Below are 23088 nucleotides of genomic sequence, written 5' to 3'. Positions count from 1 at the left end.
CTTCCTCCAGCATAAGCAGAACTCCACTAAGTGTATTCAACCCTATACATACGTTGAAAATTACAAGATGGAAACTCCAGAGACATACTAGAATCAGAGGTATGGCACTTCTGTTTTACTCTGAGCTCCTTTCCATTTATCAGTATTATCATTGTGAAGAGCAGGAGTAAACAAGTGTGGTACCTGCAGCAGCATTAACTTTAACCTACCAATACAGTCTCATGTTCTGATCAGAAAAATAGTTTTGGCACAATAAAGACAAAGCATCAATTTAATTTATTTAGTGCCCTAGAACAGTTGACAAAAGAATTAGAGGACTGCAATAAGTAATACCACACATATATGTATACAAGTCTGGAAGTGAAAAGGAAGCAAGCATTTATACTATACAAGGGGATGCCGTTTCATATGTGCCTTCAATATTACTCTCTCATATTGATCACCGCATAGAAATGCACAATCTCAACCTTTAATCTTTTTGGAAAGTGCACTGTCTCATGAGAAAGCCCACCCTGTTTTATTGATTTCCTGCAAAAAAATACTGGGAGTGTATGCTATATTAAAAGTTGTCATTGCCCATTTGCTTACTTATACTTAATTTTTTTTCTGAATTTTACACCTGTTGTATAAAAGTATTTTGTGAACTATACAGCTATGGTGAAATCCCTCCATGGTTAAGATTCACCAAAGATATAGTCTAATACTTGGGAGCACAAATGCCCCTTTTGTTACCACATTTAAATGAACTGCTCGTATTTTTATGCTTTCATTTCACATAAAATTTTAGTCCAACAAAAATGTAACTGCTTTTCAAATGTCCCTGTCCATGATAACACTTTTCCTTTGCTCATTCTTGTAATCAATCAGAAAATCATGATTTATTTTGTTCAGTGTCATCCTCAGATCCCATTGCTCAAATACAGGCAAGGCATTTTCTACAAGTTCCTCTTGTGCTTGTACCCTGCAGAAATTAGCAATTATATTTTTTCCTCTTTGCTTCTGATAAGTGTTCATGAGATGATCTCAGTTTCATGGCGAGCAAGTGCTGGAGGCAGCGTGGTACCACAGGGACCTGGGAAATGAAACCTGAAACAGCGGATTATTCAGGATGTAAATAGTTCTTCATCAAATAGTACACAAATAATAGCACTTCAGCTACTAAGTCAAACCCCTAACCCAAGACAAACATACTTCATGTACGTATTTTTCCACTCCTAAAGAAAAAGAGGTTGGAAACATCAAGGGATAAGGTGCTTATGTTATTAAATGGATCGGATTATGTTGCTTTTAGAACAGGAAAACATATTCATTCTGCTCTGAAAGTGAGACAAGGGGCTTTGAATTCAAACCCCCAAATTTTGCTTAGTTCAAGGTAAAACAAGCCAAAATCATTTGGTCATAGGTTTTAAATATTAAATTTTAAGGGTTGTTGAATTTCTGGAGGTAACCAGTGGCTGTATTTTAATTAAATATGTTTTAGCTGTATGGCCTGGTTCATTGTTTTGCAAATGACTGGTTGTCAATGCAATAAAATTGAATTGAATTTACATGACGCTTACTCGAGAGAGATGAGCTTTATGCCAGCACAGCAAATCTTTAAAGAGGACGTTGTTATCCCTTTTGCCTACTCTCTTATTTCATAAGCCAGTTAATCTCTGACCATCATTTATTATCCCACTGACTTCTATGGTGTTAAATAGGCTTAAAGTTCTGTAGATTAGGCAGTAAGTTAGAAAACAGCATTGTCTTTTCTGGTGAACGTTTTAGATACTTCAGTTGTTATAATTAGATTACTGTTGCAAAGGATGGGATCTAATTCTCTCAAGTAACAACAAACATTAGGGTATTACCTGAACCTATCTGTAGCTGGAGTGCTTTGCATATTGAATTCTGCAACTGGCACGCCTCTGGCAGATACCTGAGGAGCAAACATAGCAGCAGGATATACTATAGAAGAGGTTCCAACCTGAGAAAGAGAAAGAACACATCCCAGGATCAAAGTCAACAATGGTTACTGACCTCAAAAAGCATTAATCTAGCTATTCACTACTTTGGTCTGGTGCAGTATCATGCTTCCTGACCCCTTAACCAGAGGCTGAGAGGGCCCTATGGGCTCATTCTCACTTATTTGCCTTTCCAAATTTAAACACAGTGTAACATGAGGACTTTACAAACATCAACACTATCTTTTAACCAGGGTTTTCAAATAAGCTTCAAACCCTGGTTTCAAATTGTGGTTTAAAAACTGATTACCATTTGCAGTGCTGCAAGACACTGCTAACATCATCGTTAACACTGAAAAGGAATACATGAGGGAAATCGCCTGGGAGAAAGGAGGGAGTGCATGAGCTGTTGAAGCACTCCTGATCTCTCAAGCATAGATAAGGGATGAGAATATGTTATGTCCGCACTGGATGCATAACTCATCAAATTCAAATAAAAGAGGGCTGAGAAATCTCACTTCATCCCACATTGAAACACTGACACTGATGTGATGACTAATTTCAAGTAATTTTTCATCAATGACAGATTTTGAAATGGAATGATGAACTAACACAATCCAATCTAAAAACGATTTGAAACATTTCTACTTACCCTTAAAGGAATATTGTTGAGAACGTTAAAAAAATGTATACATAGGCCATTAAAAACCTCCAGCAGTATGCCAGCAACTTGATAACTTTATCTGAAACTGTGACAGCCTCATTGTGAAGGGAACTTCACACGAAGAGTTACTTTGTTTTCATAATTAGCACAATTATTAGCACAATTATCAAATCTGTTGATTGAAATTTTGTTGTTCTAATAAAATTAATACTTTAAAAACACTTGACCATTATTTGTCAATATCTGACCAGTCAAACATCCAACTCTTTGTTATGTCAACATTTGAAGCTTCATGAATAATGTTACATTTGACAGTTACCACTGGATATCCTCTCCCAGAAAACATGCGGTTTCACAAAGTTAGATAGCCTGCAGTATTAAAGGCAAGGAAATAATAATTCAAAAATCGCTTACCACTAAACAAAGATCACAAATCTCAAGTTCTTTTTCAACCTCTGTAAGGATATCAGAATCCAAAGTTTCTCCAAACCACACAACATGAGGGCGCAAGAGGCCATTGCACTCTTCGCACCTGCCCAAAAAAATATGAAGAAATTATACTGTGAACTGAAGCAAAGCTGGAAAGGAAATAATAAAAAATCTCCAGTTAATTTACTATAAAGTCTATCACAATTATACCAGGTTTATCATAAACCTGGACAATTATATTGTTTAAATTCTAAAAATTGATAGGGGGAATCATCTTGATAATCTATATAGCATCTCTAGTCCAAATAATTCTAGAACACTTCAAAAACATTCACCCAATATTGAAACTGCTAGTGTGCAAATAAAGGGTGCGATTCAGCCAAAGAAAGGCATTTTAAGTGTCACTGATTTTAAAATAGACTTAAGCACATATTTACATTTTCTCTGACTAAAATCCATGGGGCATAAATTGCTTAACCGGCTGGATCATGCCCAACTATCAATTTATACCTAGTGAAATAAAAGGCTGGAGTAAACTCAGTATGGAGAAAATAGTATCCAAATCACCTTGGAAAATTCTAAACAATATTTTAACAAATAAATGAAAAATTAATTATTTTTGCTCAGAGAACAAGATCCTTGTTCAAAGTCCAGGACATCTTAGAATGAATAAAATGAAAGCCTAATTCTGACCAGGTTTACTCAGAATTAAGTTCCACTGCACTCCATGGGGTCTACTCCATACTATGTAAACTTAGGATTGCAGCATATAATACACAGTATCCAATTCTGCCCCTGCTCTTTTTATTGTACTGAATATTTGATTATACTGCCCTGAATTCCTCTTTTAGATGAAGGTGTGGTCTAAACATTTAAAAAATAAATACATACATAAGGGAGTAGGATTACACCTGCTGGCCCTGCATGTATGTTCAGCAAAAGGTGTGAACATACTTTGCTTAACTGCAAAGTATGTGTACGTAGACTCCATGTGCAGAATCGAGGACCCTTGCCTTTGCAACAGTTCCCTGATCATATGGATGGAGCCTATACACGGTTCATCCACGTACAGGCTCTTTCATACCATCCACTGAACTGATGTATACAGCAGGGCCAGCAAGTGCAATCCCCCCCAGCCCCTATACTCATATTCACATGAATGTATGGAAGTGCTAGGGTTGCAGCTGTAAAGCAGTGGTGTTTGGCTGCCTGTTTGGAAGTCAAACAGCTCTTTCCTTTGAGGGAAAAAAGCTCTATCACACATTTACATGGATACACATGTATCAACATAAGATTTTTGTGTTAAAGTAGTTCAACATTCACCGAGGGAGATCTTCCACAGGAATCTTGGTATCTTCGGCATCAGGATCTGGAGCGCTAGAATTGTAAAAAAAAAAATAATAATTTAAATAGAAGTATAATAAATCACTACATAAGTTAAAATCATGCCATGTTCTCTCTCATATAAAAAAAGACTACAACCTTTAGATTATGAAAATAATTATTCTAGTGAGGTGAACAGCAACATGCAGATCATTTCATGGTGAAAACGATCTATGAAGCTGGGCAGCCACCTGTCAGGGATGCTCTGACTTGGATTCCTGCATTGAGCAGGGGGTTGGACTCGATGGCCTTGTACGCCCCTTCCAACCCTACTAATCTATGATTCTACATGAGCAATTAGTTTAAGAAATAGATTTAAAGAGAAAGTGCCAAATAAAAGTTTTGCTGTTATAGGAACTGAAGACAGATATTTGGCAAACTTCTGTGTAATAAAAATCATCTCTTTTTCTGTTTCTCATTTATGACATTTTAAAAATGGTTCTAGAAATTATTTCTCCTAATTGGACAACTATATTAGACAACTTTTCAAGTGTCCTTTAGAACGGGCAGGAGTAAAGAAAGAGTAGTGGCATCTGTCTGAGAAGAAATATGCTTTAAAGGTTATTTAGATCATTTAAACGCTTATGGCTGTGAAGCTCTGCTCCACTCATGCACAGCAGCTTTTAAGCTCCCCATACAAGTAGCAGCCCCCACAGCCAAGATTGGAAGGCCCTCTGGAGAAACACCCTCTACGCTAGCAGAAGGCATTTTTTTGTCACTCTCCCTGTGTGTGAGCAGAAGAGCTCTCCACTCACAGTCTCACATACATTGGGGGTGGGAATGGGATCTCTGTCTGTTCACTTAACCTTACTTAGGAGAAAATGTCCCTAGTAGAAGCCAGTATCTCCATCAGTCCCCACTGACACAAGCTATAGATATCACAGAACAGATCAGTTACCCTTTTCCAGCCAAAGCAGAACAGATTGGACTTTTGTGGTTTGCTGTCACATTTCCACAACCTGTGCATCGGGTTTTGAATAAGCTACCTGTAAAGTAAAGTAACAATCCCAGAGTACAACTTTAAAGCTTGACTTCACGATTGGTAATGCAGAACTGCTAACACTTAAATGTGATTTTAATACATATTGTAAGAACTGAGAATGCCAAAACTCAGCAATTCTAGGCTGGAACAAATGACAATGATGTTTTATTATGTATTCTAGGGTTTTAATATTTGTGAATTGCCCAGAGAGCATTGGCAATTAAAAATGTAATACATAAAATAAGTAATAAAATATAAATAAAGCACTTCCAGGTGAAATGATGTATTGACTAGCCATAGGAAAGCATTTAAATATTTAAACAACACAGGTACTATAAAGACACAAGTGCAAATAAAAGATAATTGGGATATTTTGAGAAAACTATTTACCTAGGGGCAATCTTACTCTCTGAATTCAAGTTTAATATACAGAGACTCCAAAAAAATATAGTTCATAGATTATTTAGTGTGCCTAAATGTTCAGATTTCTAGGAAACCTGCTTGGTAGAAGTATTCAGTTAAATTTCCAAACATAAGATAATTGAATTCTATGGCTGGAATATATAGACCTCTGTGCTCATGCCTAAAGGCGGAGTACTGCTGATTTCCCTCTTCCTGCTGGAGGCCCTTGGATGGCTTCAAGCCTTCAAGAATGGCTTGGGGAAGGGGGGAATAATGAGGGAATTCCGTGGGAGAGAATCATAGAATAATAGAACAGTAGGGTTGGAAGGGGCCTATAAGACTATCGAGTCCAACCCCCTGTGCAATGCAGGAAACCAAGTCAAAGCATCCCCGACAGATGGCTGTCCAACTTCATTTTGAATGCTTCCAGTGTGGGAGAGCCCACCACCTCCCTAATCAGTTCCACTGTCGTATTGCTGTAACAGTCAGGAAGTTTTTCCTGATGTTCAGCCGGAATCTGGCTTCCTGTAACTTGAGCCCATTCTTCCGTGTCCTGCACTCTGGGATGATCAAGAAGAGATCCTGGCCTTCCTCTCTGTGACCACCTTTCAAGTACTTGAAGAGCGCTATCATATCACCCTCAGTCTTCTCTTCTCAAGGCTAACCATACCCAGTTCTTTCAGTCTCTCCTCATAGGGCTTTGTTTCCAGTCCCCTGATCATCTTCGTTGCCCACCTCTGAACCCTCTCCAGTTTGTCTGCATCCTTCTTAATTGTGCCCAGAACTGGATACAGTACTCCAGATGAGGCCTAACCAGTGCTGAGTAGAGGGGAACAAGTACTTCACATGATTTGGAAGCTGTACTTCTATTAATGCAGCCCAAAAGAGCAATGGCCTTTTTTGCAACCACATGACATTGTTGGCTCATATTCAGCTTGTGATCGACAACAATTCCAAAATCCTTCTCGCTTGTAGTACTGTTGAGCCAAGTATCCCCCATCTTGTAACTATGCATTTGGTTTCTTTTTCCTAGGTGCAGAACTTGGCAATTATCCCTATTAAATTTCATTTGGTTGTTTTCCGCCCAGCACTCCAACCTATAAAGATCTCTTTGAATTTTGATTCTGTCTTCCAGGGTATTAGCTATCTCGCCCAATTTTGTGTCATCTGCAAATTTGATCAGCATTCTCTGCACCTCCTCATCCAAGTCATTAATATAAATGTTGAAGAGCACTGGGCCCGGAACCAAGCCGTGTGGTACCCCACTCGTTACCTCTCCCCAGTTTGAGAAGATCCCATTGATAAGCACTCTTTGAGTCGAATTCTGTAGCGAACTGTGGATCCAACTAATAGTTGTTTCACCTAGCCCACTTTTAGCTAGTTTGCTCAGCAGGATATCATGGGGCACTTTGTCGAAAGCTTTACTGAAGTTGAGATATATTATGTCCACAGCATTCCCACAGTCCACAAGGGAAGTTACCTGATCAAAAAATGAGATCAGATTAGTCTGGCAGGATTTGTTCTTGACAAATCCATGTTGGCTTTGAGTAATCACTGCATTGTTGACAAGGTGCTTACAGATTTGATTGTTTTATAATCCACTCCAGAATTTTCCCCGGGATTGATGTCAGACTGACTGGTCTGTAGTTCCCAGGTTCCTCCTTTTTGAAGACAACATTAACCTTCCTCCAGTCATCTGGCACTTCACCTGTCCTCAATGATTTCTCAAAGATTATAGCGGTTCTGAGAGCTCTTCTACAGTTCCTTTATTACTTTAGGATGCAGTTCATCTGGCCTGGAGATTTGAACTCATTCAAAGTAATTAGGTGTTCCTTGATCATATGCCTACCAATCTCAAGCAGCAATCCTGCCCCTTCAGCCTGTACTTCACCTTTGCCAGGGGGGTCATAGATCCTCTTTTGGAAGAAGACTGAGCCGAAGTAGGAATTGAGCACCTCTGCCTTTTCTTTGTCATCTGTTATTGTTTTCCCATCCTTATTTAATATCTGAACAACCATTTCTTTCCCCTGTCTTTTACTATGCACGTAGCTGAAGAAAGCCTTTTTGTTGCTTTTAGCATCCTTCGCTAACCTCAGCTCGTTCTCAGCTTTAGAATTCCTGATGCCATCCCTGCAATTCTGTGCTATCTGCCTGTACTTTTCCTTTGTACCTTGGCCTTCCTTCCACTTCCTATATGTGTGCTTTTTTGTTTTCAGGTCATCTTGAAGCTTTTTGTGAAGCCACGTTGGCGTCTTCTGTTGTCTTCCACCTTTTTTTCTTGTTGGAATTGTATGTAATTCTGCCTTTAGAATTTTCTTTTTTTAAAACTCCCACCCATCTTGGACTCCTTTTCTCATTAGAGTCACTTGCCATGGGACCTTACTTATAATTGTTCTGAGTTTATTAAAATTGGCTTTCCTAAAATCCAGGGTACGCGTTTGACTATACTCGGCTTTTGCTTCTTTTAGAACCAAGAACTCAAGTATAACATGGTCGCTTTCCCCCAGAGTTCCCATAACTGCTACTTTATCCACTAAGTCATCTCTGTTGGTTAGGATCAAGTCAAGCATAGTCAATCGTCTAGTTCTTTCCTCCACTTTCTGTAGGAGGAAGTTATCAGCAACACAAGTCAGGAATTTCCTGGAGGGGCCATGTTTTGCAGAATTTGTCTCCCAACAAATATCGGGGAAATTGAAATCCGCCATTACATCTTGCTTCCTTCAAACACTGGCAGTGTGCTTTTCAAAGGTTTCATCCTCATCTTCTCCTTGATTGGGTGGCCGATAGTAGACTCCGACCACCATGACCCCTTTATTCTTTGCTACATTTATTTTAACCAAGATGCTCTTGATGGGGCTACCAAGCTCATCCTCCTGTATTTCTGTGCAGATATGTATTTTTAACATATAGTGCAACTCCACCTCCCTTTCTGTTCCTACTGTTCTTTTTGAACAAGTTATATCCTTCAATTGCTGTATTCCAGTCATGGGAGCCATCCCACCAAGTTTCAGTTACAGCTATCAAGTAATAATTTCCCTCCTGTATTAAGAGTTGACGTTTGTTCCATTTGTTTCCCATACTCTGGGCATTAGTATATAGGCATCGAAGACCATGTGCTTTATAGTCTGGCTTTCTCCCTACATGTTTTTGAGGACTATTATTGGGCACTATTAGAGTTATTGTTATGTCTGTTGTGGTGCATGAGCTTTCATCCATTGTTACCCCAACTTTACATCTCCCTCCCACATAGGATTCAGTTTAAAGCCCTCCTGATAAAGTTCTTCATGCTATGGCCAAACACATTCTTCCCAGCCTTTGTGAGGTGCAACCCCTTGCCAACAGTCCATCTTCCAGAAAGTATGGCCTGTGGTCCCAGAATCCAAATCTCTCATGTCAGCACCACCTTCATAGCCAGTCATTCACCTTGAGTATTTTTCTTTCCCTTTCTATCCCTCTTCTAACTACTGGAAGGATGGATGAGAAAACAATCTGGGTCCCAAAGTTCTTGAGTTTCCTTCCCAAAGCTTCAAAGTCTGACGTGATTTCTTCATAGCTCCGCTTGGCGGTATCGTTTGTTCCCACATGGATGAGAAGAAAGGGATACCTGTCAGTGGGCTTTATGAGTGCAGGCAACCCTTCAGTCATGTCTCTAATCTGTCCTCCTAGGAGACAACATACCTGGCGAGTCCATGGGTCTTCGTGACATACTTGGGTCTTGATCCCACGCAGCAAGGAGTCTCCCACGACTACTTCTCTTCTTGTTGTTGTAGGCCTTGGTTTCATTGCCTCTGCTTGACTGACCTTCGGCCTCTTGCTTGCTCTCATGTGGGGTCCCCTGTAATTCTTCCTCTGAAAACTGTCATCCTGTTTCATCCTCAAGTACCTGAAAACGGTTCCATAGTTCCACTGCTTCCACTGGTGCAGAGTGGCTTCTAGTTCTTCTGCTCATAACTGTAACTCTTTTCCAAAGAGTATTCTCTACTTCCTTTTTCCTTGCCTTAACATTTTCCTTTTCTGCTTCAGCTCGCTGCTGCTCTTCTAGCTTCTGTACTTTGCTTTGCTGCTGTAGTTCCATCGTTCTGGCTAAGAACTCTTTGGCTTCTCTTATTCCCTGGATGGTCAACACTCGTCGCTCCAGTCCTCTTACCTTTTCTTCCAACACTGTAATCAACTTGCACTCGTTGCACATGCAGGCCATGTTGATCTCAGGCAAGAAAACAAGCATTGCACACATTCTGCAGGTCACCACCACTGGAGAGTCTTTTCCTTCCATAGTCTCTATTCCCTTTATGTTTCTAGCTTTCTGATGATACTGGGATAGCCTGTGCTTTGTCCTCTATTCACTGGAGGTTAAGAACAGAGTCTCACTAGTATGGAATTGTGTGTTACAAGAAAAGAAACTGAAAACAAAATTTGTTAGGGACTGCCTCCTTGACCTCCCCTGCCGAACTCCTGTTTGCTCTCCTTGTTTGCTCACTCTGATTGCTCACTCTCTTGGAGCTTGCTTGCTTGTATAGCCCCTAGACCAGCTGGAGCAGCGTCCTCTGCTCTGCTCAACTAGGAGGCGGGAAAGAAAAGGAACCAAAAACCCTTGTGCATGCATGAAAGGCTATGCATTACCCTCGGAATCCTGGTTTGTTTATGCATGTAATTCTCACTATCTATCTGAAGACGTTAATTTCCAATGTGCTTTTCAAAGCCAGTTTACACCTTACACAGGAGATCTATTACTGCAGGGGTGGGCAGAAGGTAGATCTGGATCTACTGATAGAACTTTGGGTGATTTGAAGTAGAACAGCAAGGGTTTCTTATTCCCAATTGTTTAACAATTGTTTAACAGCAGCAGCACTTCCCCCCTGCCCTAAATTATACCACTGAAATGAAGAAAGCTTGGAGTGACTACGTATGGGTTTGTGTGAGCTAAGACTGTGAACTCTGTTCAGTTCTGGTACTCAAAACGAATTCCTGGGCTCAGAATTCTTTAATTCTAAGTGTTATGTCTTTTGCACCAGGCTCCACTTGGTGGGTCTCAGAGTTCTATTAAAAAAATAAAGCAGATCTGCCCACCTCTATTATTCAGTCTCCCGATGGTTTCTTCTTTTTTTTTGCCAATTTGCCAATTTGATCAGAGCAGTAGTTCTAGGAGAGGGGGTGTTTTTTAACCCTTTCCCCTGTGCTGTTTTCCCAATCAAAACCCCATCCTGTTGTTTTTAGCCCAACAAAGGAAATATACAGGTACCTTCCATCTTCAGAATACGATACATGTTATTCAGGGAGATTTGTGGCAGGAAAGGAAAGGGTAAGTGTTCAGTCATAGCACGTTCCCAGGTACTGGTGTGGTTTGTTTATGCTTGGAAATACCCCCCCCCCCCCCGATTAAAGGATGGTTGAATGAGACATCAGTAAGACACTGCTGTGGATTCTTACCATGAATTTCTAAGAGGTGCTTTGTTCCTGCTTTTCTGTGGAGCTCATCGATATTCTGCGTGATGACCACAACACTCCTGCCTTGCTTGCTCAGCCTGGCCTCACACTCCGCTATGGCAATGTGTGCTGGGTTTGGATGTTTACTCATCATAAGCTCCCTACGGTAATGGTAGAATTCCCACACCCTGGAGGGGTTCCTTGCAAAAGCCTCTGGAGTAGCCAGTTCCTGTAGAAGAAAAAAACATGTATTTCTCCATTAATAAAAATAAGGCCTATACATAATTATGAAGCCTAATGTGCAGTTGTAAGAGGACCAGCATGGCTTGGCACTTACACAGTGCATTTCAGTATTCAAGGTGCTCCACAAACATTATTGGAATAATCTAGCTTGAGTCCAGTCTTTATTGGTTTTAAACCATTGGTCATAACAAAGCAGAAATTTTAATGAATAAAAAACATTGACAACACAACTTAAGGGAGCAATCCTATGGCGGCTGATGGCCATAGGATATGTGGTTTTCCGGGAACCAACCTCAGAGCCCGCGGTCTGAGGTCGGTTCCCAGAGAACCAACCTTCCCCCCCTCCTGCGTTGCCTCACAGGCAGCACAGAATGGCCTCATGCTCTGCGCTCGGAAGAGGAGCACAGAGTGGCCAAAACAGGTGTTCCAGAGTGGGGAAGGCAGAAATGCCAGTACAACACATCCTGTGTGTCATCTGGCAGCCTCCTCCCCTTCTCCACTTTCCCGTGGCTAGACAGCCAAAATCAGCTGTCTAGCTGCAAATGCAGGGCAGGAGAAGCACGGAGGGAACGATCCCCCCTGTGCTTCTCCTGCCCTGCACTGGATAGGTGGTCGTCTCCAAGTTCGAAGGCAACCGCTTAGCCCCATCGGATTGTGCCCTAAAATTCAGAATTGAGAAGCCAATCAACAGGCCTATCATACAACATACTATTTAGATGAAAGAGTCTCATAACAGTGCACGGCGTTCAGCTTCACAAACTCCTCTCCCATTTTTCTGACCACTTTGTAAGTGATATACTTGTGTGGCTTATTGAAGCAATATGTACAACTATTGTGCCAGCTAGACCAATATTACTACTCTCTTTATTGCTGATGGAAGTGAGAGAGATATCGACTTGACCAATATAAGGCCATATGGTAAATTTGTGGTTAAGGTGAGATTTGAATCAGGGACATCATAGCTCACACTCTTGGACACTATGCTACTCTCACACAGCACATGAAACTTAAATTTCGTCTGTTGTTACTTGAAATAAATTATATTATTAGAAACAGTGGCTTGGATCCAGACTTAGCCATACACAGAGTAGCCCCACTGAAATCAACGGGACTCAAGTTAGTCATGACTAACCCAAGTCCCAATGATTTTAATGAGTCTACTCCAGTGGCAGCGATTTTGTGATGGTGCCCAAGAATTTCATCAAATTGCCAAATGTGCCTATAGGTCCAAAAAGGTTGCCTACACCTGATCTAACCCAATTGATATTTTCAGTACAAGGGTAAGCCGCCCACAAGCCCCACAAACAAGTAACTCCAAACCAATACAGCCTCAGTTACAGTCCCAAACTTGATATACCTAATAACCTGATGAGGGTGTGTGCCCAAAGCAAGGGTGGTGATTATCTTTCCTGCATCGCATGGAAAGCCTTGAAAAAGTGACTAATCTTGGAAAAAGTAAACATTCTAGCTATTTGTGTCCCAAGAGGAAAAATAGATGTGACCAAAAAGATAGTGTTGCCAACATGTTTGCTACTTAATAAGCCTAAAGATGAAAGTGGTATGGTGGAGCTGAATTAATGATGTTCATGCTTATTGAAAACATGTAGTAGAATTGTGTAAGACAACCTTGCAAATTGCTCCAGTTTGGCACTGTTGTACTCTTAGCTTTCCCCCTTATGTAGTTATTGATATGAACACCACATCTAACTGGCTGACACGTCAAGGTTTTAAGTTTACCTTGTGGCTGAAGGTTCTTGAAAGCTACTGGGGAATGCTGGGAATTGTAGGACCTTTTTCTATCTAAACAGGCATAGGATTGAACCCTTAGGCAATTAAGTTAACAGTATTTAGCATGCCGAAAATATGGACCAGTAGTACAGACCTGAGCTTGCCATTTCCTCCAGTAGCCCCCTGCACCTCGGAAGGTTGGAACACCACTCTCTGCACTGACACCAGCCCCTGTAATAATAGCTATATGCTTTGCTTTTGCAAATACTTCTCGAAAATCAGCCATATCTTTAAAAAGAAAGTTAAACAGTCAGATTTGTTGTATTTTTAAAAGGCACATTTTAAATATATACAAAGATATTTTGACTGGGAAGTGGGAAACCCATGTTGAAATTCCTTCTCAACATAAGGATGTCTGCACTGGATGGCCCAGTACAGATCAGTCTCTTTCTGCCTAATCAGCTTTGGCTGTGTTTTGATTTTAATCTTAAAACCTCTAGGTGCAAGAATTGAAGGATATATTTCACAAGAAATTATGTTGGCCCTATAAACATGTGTTTCAATAAGTGTTACAAATATTATTTTAGGAATAATACAATATATGAATAATAATTTTGTTCATCCTGTAATCTCATGTACTGAAGTGGGCATACTACTGATTTGCAAAGGTTAGCCAGAGCATCTTTAATAAAATGGAAAGCATACTTTGCATCTATGAAGTCTTAAGTTTCAGTCTCCAGTTAAGGAATCTTATTAGCAGGGCTAGAAAATCCTGAAAATCGATACCTAACCTGGGGCGCAATCCTATCTAGATAGATGGCCGCCTCCGAACTCGGAGGTGACCGCCTATCCAAAGCAAGACAGGAGAAGCACAGGGGGATCGTTCCCTCCGCACCTCTCCTGCCCTGCTATTTCTGCTAGACAACCGATTTCAGCTGTCTAGCTGTGGGGGGCAGAGCGGGAGAGGAGGCTGCTGTGCAACACGCAGGATGTGTCGTACATGCAGATCTGCTCTCCCCGCCCTGGAACACCCCCAGCCCCGTCCCTTTTCAGCCACTCTGCACTCCTCTTCCGAATGCGGAGGATGGAGCATCTCTGCGCTGCCTTCGAGGCGGTGCGGACGGGGGGGAGATTCCGGGAACCGACCTTGGAGCGCAGGCTCCGAGGTCGGTTCCTAGAAAACAGCATATCCTATGGCCATCTAGCCACTGTCTAGCGGCCATAGGATTGCTCCCTCGACTGCTGACAATCAAAATTCACAGTACTTGGCTACATGGACTCTCGGCTGAGCACAACAGGAGATATTTTCTCATTTTTCTTTACGGTATTTAAATATGTCAAAGTAAAAAAAAAAAAAGCACAGCTGTATGGTGACCTAGCTGTTCTAACCAATTCATTCTACCTATTTATTGTACAATTAGCCATGCCTTTCTAGAGTCATAGGTTATAGCTGTTGTGGTTAGCTCCCACGAAGACTGGATTTATAAATTTGTTACTAATCAGGGGCCCAATCTGGCACAGTTAACTACTAGCAATTTCCACTGATTTAAGTGGTATATGTGTACTTTACTGTGTGCTCCATGGACATGTTAGGTTTAAATTTATGCCTAACTCTCCCTGTCACACACAGGATGATTTTAGGGAAAGCAACAGGAACAATTACATTTCACCTCTTCCCAGCCTGCCCCAGCCCTGTGGCCATTAAATTTATTTATTTTTTAATCCAGCTGGACTCCAAAACCAGAAGTAAGGCCAGCTTGTGGGGAGGGGCAAACGTCTGTAGGGGAAAACTGGGTAGTATTGGAGGCGCTAGCACACATTCCTCCCATCAATTCACTCCTACAAACTCCCACTCTGCCCACAGTGCATTTGAGCATATGCATTTGCCAAGATGTCATGCAGTTCATCCACCCTTAAATAAGAAGAGGGTTAGAAGTTGTCATCTTAGGAAGAGGGTTAGAAGATGTCATCTTAGGAAGAGGATTAGAAGATGTCATCTTAATAAAACAATTACTTAAAAACAGATCTTATTGTCTGTACAACCAATCATGTCCATCAACAATGGCTCTCAAAGCCCAAGTGAATCGAAGGTTTCCCATTTTTAGATGTCAATGTTCATTCATTACACAACAGATGTCAATGTTCATTCATTACACAAGGAAGAGAAAGAACCAGTTTACATACGGATGGGTGAGAATTCTGTTCAGCCTATCTATCTATCTATCTGCACAAATTTCTCCATGAACAGGATTGAAAGAACTTGAAATCTGAAACATTCAAATGCGGGAGATAGCAAAGCCGACAGATTCTTCCACCCTATTTACAGCCATCTTATCTTGTGCATACACTGAAACACAGAGATACCACTGAAAGAATCTTCTCTTACTTGAACTGGGTCTTGCCATTTCAAAGCAGGTCCTTTGTTTCTTGGAAGAAGCAGGTTTAAGTCCACAATATACTTGAGAAACCAACCTTCTCGTGGTAAATTGGAAAAGATTCATCAGGATCACTATATAGTACTGAGATGGAAAAAAGGTAAATGGAAAAAATATAAAAATATTTACCTGACAAGATGGCAAAGCAAATTATAAAGCAGGCAACTTATGTATCTTCACCTGCAGCTACCTGGTATACTAATGTAAATCCCGTATCACCATGGGGTCTAGTAAGTAGTCTCAGAATGACTGGATTAAAATATGTTTGCTCATTTTCCTTGCAACTGGAACAACTTTAGACGTTTAAAATAAATGTACTACAAGTAAGCTGACAAAGGTGAAAACAAAACAAAACAAAAAGATGTTTTAAAAAAGATCATTTCCCATTTCATGAAGTTTGAGGTCGAAAACACATGATGTCATATCAGGCACTGTTTGGGGTGGAGCAAATAAATTAGCACTGAACTGTTGAGGAATAGGAGACTGTTTGGCACAACGCCAAGAAACATACTTTGCTATTGAAGCTTGAGCTTTGAATTTTTTCGGAGTTTCAAAATTTAAAAATATTTTTAGAAATAATAAATACAAATTAAATTCTTTTAAAAAACAAGTTTCTTCTAGTCTATCAATTCTGTTGCTTCATGTCAACTTTTCTTCTTTCTGGTGTCTTGCCTGTCTGCTTTCATCTCTTGTTTCTCTCTTCTCCCTCTGGTGTCCTTTCAAGTCTTTCTCCTCAGTGTTTCTTCCTCCTCCTCTAACTATCATCAACGCACTTTTCTTCAGCCCCTTTCCCAACATTCTGTGCCTGTTTTTTCATTGGCCCAGCACTCTAACAGCTCCTAGGAGTAAGCATTATTACATGTGCAGACACATGAAGTGTCACACGTTACTTAACATGCACAGTGTGGGGCATATGCATTAACCTCCCCTTTGCCTCATTCCTATCCCTTTTCCCTTGAGCTTTCACCTTTTTTAAAGTTTCAAAATTTTCTGCATGTCTGCACTGCTCAACCTTCAGTTTAAACAAAGATGAGCAAAATCAGTCTGACAGATCTCTAGTAATAAGCCTTAATATGCTACTGTATTCTTATATAAGATACTCCATTGTTGTTAATGTCCTGCTTCCTCATTGGGCTATTTAAGGACTTCTCACAGTGTTCAGAAAGAGATGGCTAACACATTTAGAGTAACAGCCAGAGCTACAAGAGAAGCAGGAATAGCAACACTGCTTCCCATAGCCTTAAAAACATTCAAAGTACAATGAGTGTTGCTATTCTGCTTCTCATACTCATGTGTGTTAGACTCTCCCATGGCTAAGACTGTGGCTGTTACTCTTGTAGCCTTGAATTTAAGTGCCAGCCTGGTAGCCATAGGCTACCAGGAACTGCATGCGAGTGAGAGGTCTAGTTGAAGCAGGATAGATTGCTCTGCCCCTCTTCTGCATCCAGCACAGAAACCACATGGGCTGCCGAAGAAAGAAGCCCGCTCCTCTGTGCCCAGTTTAGACATACAGCTCTCCATTTCTCCTCTGCCAACCTCCAATATGTTAGTAAAAATATTTGCAGGCTGGTACCTTTTGCGGCTTATTCATAAGGCTGACCTAAGAAATCGGTACACGTGAAATATTAGTTTCCACAGTCACTGGAAGTTTCTGAAACAGGTTAGGTACATATTGTCAGTAATTTTTTTCGGTTCCTGGAAAACACCATCTCCTATCGCTACAAAATTCTCCAAACACGGTGATACAAGCACAGTAAGGGTGCAATCCTAACTAGATAGGAGGCAACCGCCTATCCAAAGCAGGGCAGGAGAAGCATGGAGGGGATTGTTCCATCTGCGCTTCTCCTGCCCTGCTTTTTTGCTGGGAGCATGGATCGGGGAAGGAGGCTGCTGTATGACACATTGGATGTGTCGCACACGCAGCTACGCTCTCCCCACCCTGGAATGCCCCCAGCCATGCCCCTTTCCGGCCACTCTGGGAACCGACGTCAGAGTGCGGGCTATGAGGTCGGTTCCTGGAAAACACCATCTCCTATGGCTGTCTAGCCGCTGTCTAGTGGCCATAGGATTGCTCGCTCTGGGACTTACAGGATGCCAACCAACGTATCACAGATGAGAAACACGCACACATTCTATCTGTAAAAAATCTCACTCACCAGGGTTTTGGTGTCCCTGTTCTCAACACATTATTAAGTACTGAGCCTTTTAAAAAGCGGTAGGGCTTACATCCCCAAACAGTTTTCAGGTTATGATCCAAGAAGGGGAGGGGCAGGGCATGATCTGGAGGTATCATTCTACAAATTTAAGTAGGCCCATCAATGGCTGCATGGGAGACCACCTGAGGTTTTTTTTTTTGGGGGGGGGGAGGCAGAATATAAAGAACTACGAAAAATAATTAGTAGTAATTTCTGGGAGTGCTTATAAGCACTAGCAGCATGCTAAGGTGCTGAAGTTAGACTCTGAGAGCTAGGTTTAAATCCAGCCTCAATGCCCTATACTGGGTTGATAACAACCCATTTTGGACCAGCCTGAGTTTCCCGGTCTATAAAACCGGGTGGGGGTGGAGCCTGGTCAGGGACGCTGCCAGGACAACAAGCCTGCGAAACACGTCACGCATTTAACAGCGCTGCATAAAAGGGCCACTTAAACTCGGTCTGCCCCCAGCTGAAGAACCGTCGTCTCCGGGCGCTGTTTTGGCACGCAAAACTGGAGGCGCCGGGGGTGGGAAAGAGAAGCATACCTTTTTTATTACAGCTTCTGCCGCCGAAAGGGAACGGTTCCTCCAGCCGAGGGAAGCAAGCAGGCCTAAAGAAGGAGCCAGCGCCCGCTCCCTCATGCAAGTAGCATTTCCAGCCGTCTCCGTGAACCGGAAAACGGGGGCGAGGGAGCGCTGCGCCCGCAGGTATCTCCTTCCCCGCGAGGAAGCGGGCCTGCCGAATTGCTCGCGGGGAGTAAGGCCGCCCCCCGCCCGCCGGGCCCCCTGCGCTGCTCCTCTCCTCCTCCGCGGGGAAGGCTGGAAAAGCAGCCCAGGGCCCGCCTCCGGCCTCTGCGCCCCGAGCGCGCCCAGGCGGCCCCGCCAGGCCCCGCCCCCAGGCCCCGCCCCCAGGCCCGCGACGGGGACCGCAGCCGCGACCACAGCCAGGCGCGGGGGAGGAGCCGGCGCGGGCGGGCCCAGCCGCGGGGCGGCCCTGGCGCGTCCCCCCCCGCGCGTCCCCAGGCCGGCGGCCCCCGGCTCGAGCGCCGCCGCCCCACGGGCCCCTCGGTGCCGGAGGGAGCGAGGGCGCGCCGCCGGCGAGGGCCCCAACCGGAGCGCCAGGCCCGCCGTCAGCAGGTCGAAAAGCCGCGGCGGAGGTTTATTAATTACCTTCGCCATTATGCACACTCGTTTGTTGACCTTTGTGTCTCGCCTTACCTGCTGAACAGCGCTCGAGGCGGTGCGCAGTGAGGCGGTGCCCTCCTTTTGCCGCAGCGCTACCCCGTTCCTTATCTCCAGCTCGGGAGCTTTACAACAGAGCCCATTCCCCCATTAGTCTGTGGGGTGGAGAATTATGTTAGAACCCACTCCCGGTCAGTTTAAAAATGAATGTATGTTATAGTTATTTTAAAGCACACACATATAAAATTCATTTTTAAAATTATGGTGGAATCAGAACATTGTGATTATTTGAGGGTGGGGGGAGTAATACACATCTTGGATCCCTTAGCCATGGCTTCTATTTCATTCATATATAATTTTGTTTAAAACACACAGCTCAATCATATTTGCTCAGATATAAGTCCCCCTAGCTTCAATGAGCTTACTCCCAGGTACTTATAGGAAGGCTCCAATCCTATGTACAGTTACATGGGAGAAAGCCTAATGTGCAATCCTATGTACAGTTACATGGGGGAAAGCCTAATGTGCAATCCTATGCATGTTTAGACAGAAAAAAGTCCAACAACTCCCAGCATTCCCCAGCCAGCATAGTTGTAGGTCTTTTTTTCTGTCTAAACATGCGTAGGATTGCGCCCAAAATTAACTCACTGGGCTTTCTTCTGAGGAAACAGCTATAGGTTTGCACTATAACTCATATTGGCTGCAGCAGCATAGCGCTCAACCCGTTGTACAATTTTAAAGTAATAAAACAATACATCAGATTAAAGCTAACCAACAAATGTGTTAGGAGATCTGTCAAAAATCAGTGACACACTATACTTCTTAAAAGTGTGGGTCTCTTGCAACAGTATCAATATTCAAGCAATACCAGTATTTAAACATTTAAGGTTATTGGGAAATGCCATTGTGAACAACAGTTTCTTTTTGCTTGACAGCAAAATGACATGAAATTGACAAGATGTGTGGAAGATAAGTCCAGAGGGTGGGCACCTCACCCTGCCCCATTCAGTAAAAGGAACACAAAATAAGGCCTTCCTTTTCTGATGGAAAAGAATGTAGGAGAGACAAGGCTTTTACAGTAATGCATTCATTCAGTAGACTGTTCATTAACACAATTCAACAGCTTGCTTACTCTTTCACTAGCAATAACAAAAACATCTAGCATTATTAAGAGGCTTAAGTTGTTCCCAGATCTTTATGTGTAATAAGGCTTAGGACACAATCCTATGGCCGCTAGACAGCAGCTAGACGGCTACAGGATTTTTCAGCTTTCGGGAACCATCCTCAGAGTAAGCGCTCTGAGGTCGGTTCCCAGAAAACCGCCTCCCCGCCCCCACTGCCTCAGTTCATCCCTGGCTCTGCACTTGGAAGAGCAGCACAGGGCGGGGGGAAAGGGGCTGTTCCTGGGGGCAGGGAGGGAAAGGGATGGCGGAAGTGCTGGCATGATGCTTCCTATGTGCAGTCCGGCCTCTCCTCCGCCCCCTGCTCCATCTAGACAGCCAAAATCAGCCATCTAGCCACAATTGCAGGGTGGCTGGACTGTGAAGGAGAAGATCCGCTCTGTGCTCTGCCTGCCCTGCATTGGATAGTTGGAGTCCTCCAAGTTTGGAGGTGGCCAATTATCCCCATAGGATTGCACCCTTAATTCTCTATTTGTTACAAAGGTATAGATGCAGTCTGAATAACTACTGGCATTTGAATTTTTACCTGTAGAGAGAGAAATCAACAGAGCCATCCCTAAGCAAAGCTGAAAAACTCATAACGATTCCTCTCTGTTGTCAATTCCTCAGCAAATAGCTGAAGTGTCACTTCTGAAAATAATTTTCAGTTTTGACAAGCAGGCAGAAGTGCTGTTGCAGACACTGTACTGGAAATACCTTGGAGTGTGGGAGGTAGTATATATAGATGGGGGTACAAGATAGCAGGGCAAGTGAGAGGAACAGCTTCACAGAGTGGCCAAAGCTAGCACTGAGTGGCTTGACACTGTAATGTCAAGAGATCGGAAAAGTGTACGCAAATTTTGAGAGGGTTCATACTGCATCACTCAACATTAAAAGTAACCCTTACATCTTAACACATCAGTATCTTTTGGAATTCATATTTGGGAAATACCTTTATTAGGCCAACTAAATGTCACAAAATAGTGTCCATGTTTTTGAGTTCTCCAGAAGCAAGATGGCAAAGAGCAAAAATAAAAATAAGGTGAGGCAGAGAAGTGGCTTTTTAAGCCATGGAGTCTGCATTTAGTTACAGTCTTAAGATGGGACATGGGAGGAGCCTGAAGACATTCTTTAACGAGCTTCCGTCGTGCATTAAAAACGTGGTTGTTCAGGCAGGCATTTGGGGTGGGTTCGGATATTTTAGAAAATATTTTTATTGTAGAATTTTATTGTTTTAAACTGTTTTATTGTACGTTGTACATCGCCCAGAGTGGCTGGGTGACCAGCCAGATGGGCGATTAATAAATTTAATAATAAATAAATAAAATAAATTCAAATTAGGCTCCATCAGGTGCTGAGATGGTTTCAGGCTGTACCTAGGATTCTTCCAAGGGCTGCTCGGATTGAGAAACCAACAAAGGTTCATCCTACATTTTTGAAAATCTAAAATCCACATGTTATTCAGAACCAGCTCCACCCTGAGGCAAAATACTCAGGTTTCTTAGTAGACAGAAAACAAAAGTAAGGACAAGCTAGACAAATTGTATATTAAAGCTTGAAACAATTTTAGATGTTGTACTACGGGGTGTAGAACTTCAGCCTTGGGGGCAAAGTCTGGCCAACCTGAGGTTCCCCAGATGGCCATGCCCTTTCCCCTATCCCTCAGCCACTGATTGTTTTGTGGTCCCCCCCCCCCCCGCAATACTAAAAGACTGAAATGCCTCTCATAAGGCTTACTTACTGGCAGTAAGAGCTTTAAGCTAAAATATGCTGGTATTTTGGCCCCGTCCCATTTGTCTTTGGACTCACCCACCACTGCAATGCAGCCCCAACTCAAAATGGAAGTCAGCTGTTGGGCTGGAAAAGGTTTAACACCCCTATTATACTAGGTGGTGTTTTTTTCAAGTCAACATAAGGCACATTGGATAGATTTACCTAGTATTTGGAGGGGATTCACTCTTAGACAAAAGGTCTACCTGTAGGTGGCATAAAATCCTCCTCTTCTTCCAGTGTAAGATCCCACTGTAGAATGTATTGATTTAACAGTGTTTATAAATTGCTTATATTAAATAAATTTCTAAGCAATGTACAAAAAACAAGTTTTCATGCAGACGACAAGATTCCTTGGAATGCCTGTTGAAAAAGGTATGTTTTTAGTAGGCACTGAAAACCCAGAAGGGTTTTCTAATTTGGAGTGGTAGGGAGTTTCTGAGAGTGGGCACTACAACACTGAATGCCTTATTCTGAGCCATGATGGGCCAGACTCTGAAATCCTGGGTACCTCCTGATGAGTGAAGCAACTGAGCAGGCTGGTAGAGGATCAGGCAGTCTCCTAAGGATCCTGGTCCTGAGTTGTTCATGGCTTTGTAAACATGTACCAAAACCTTAAACCCGCCTGGAATTTATAGGCAGGCATTGCAGTTCCCTCAGCATAGATATATTGGTGATAAACCACTTGTTACCAACCTGGCTGAGGCATTCTGCACCAATTGCAGCTTCCAGATTAACATTAAGTGCACCTCCACCCAAAGCACATTACAGTAATCTGGTTTTGAGGTTATCAATGCATGGGCCACAGTGGTCAAGACATCCCTGTCCAGGAATGGCTGTAGCTGTCTTACCCACCAGAGCTGGTAAAAGGCACTACAATCCATTGAAGACACCTGTACCTCCAGTGACGGTGCTGGATCAATGAGCACCCCCAGACTTTACACTTTCTCCTTCAGAGGGAGCGTAACTCCCTCCAGAGCTGGTGACTGACCAAGTTAGTGGGCACGAGAGCCACTTGCCCACAGAGCCTCCATCTTACCAGGATACAGACTCCTTTTATTTGCCTTCATCCAGCCCACCACTGCATCCAGGCACCGGTCCACAGTTGCATAGCCTCCCCTGGTTCAGACATTACACAGAAACAGCTGG

The 23088-nt window shown here is 42.6% G+C and overlaps 1 protein-coding gene across 4 annotated transcripts; it reads right to left on the bottom strand.

Annotated features, from left to right (window-relative positions):
- Positions 1-253: 253 nt before the first annotated feature.
- On the bottom strand, positions 254-19258 carry SIRT5 (sirtuin 5). 4 transcript variants are annotated; one of them, XM_084850197.1, is made up of 10 exons: positions 18374-18708; positions 17207-17284; positions 15585-15717; positions 13353-13486; positions 11231-11456; positions 5318-5405; positions 4360-4413; positions 3022-3139; positions 1851-1966; positions 254-1086 (listed from the first exon to the last, which is right to left on the bottom strand). In XM_084850197.1, exons 2-10 carry the CDS (start codon positions 17222-17224, stop codon positions 1011-1013), a joined length of 963 nt encoding a protein of 320 aa, XP_084706323.1. In that variant the 5' UTR covers positions 17225-17284; positions 18374-18708; the 3' UTR covers positions 254-1010. The 4 variants fall into 4 exon arrangements, 3 of the variants coding, with proteins under 3 accessions (XP_084706323.1, XP_084706321.1, XP_084706322.1); XM_084850195.1 differs by lacking the exon at positions 17207-17284; XM_084850196.1 differs by lacking the exons at positions 13353-13486; positions 15585-15717; positions 17207-17284 and having other exon boundaries at positions 18374-19258.
- Between the last annotated feature and the right edge of the window lie 3830 nt (positions 19259-23088).

The sequence above is a fragment of the Heloderma suspectum genome, chromosome 4, assembly GCF_057233095.1.
Source record: "Heloderma suspectum isolate Gila_16-S chromosome 4, 16-S_ref, whole genome shotgun sequence".
NCBI lineage: Eukaryota > Metazoa > Chordata > Lepidosauria > Squamata > Helodermatidae > Heloderma > Heloderma suspectum.
The sequence above is the reverse complement of the archived record's forward strand: the minus strand, read 5'-3'. Positions and strand labels throughout refer to the sequence as shown.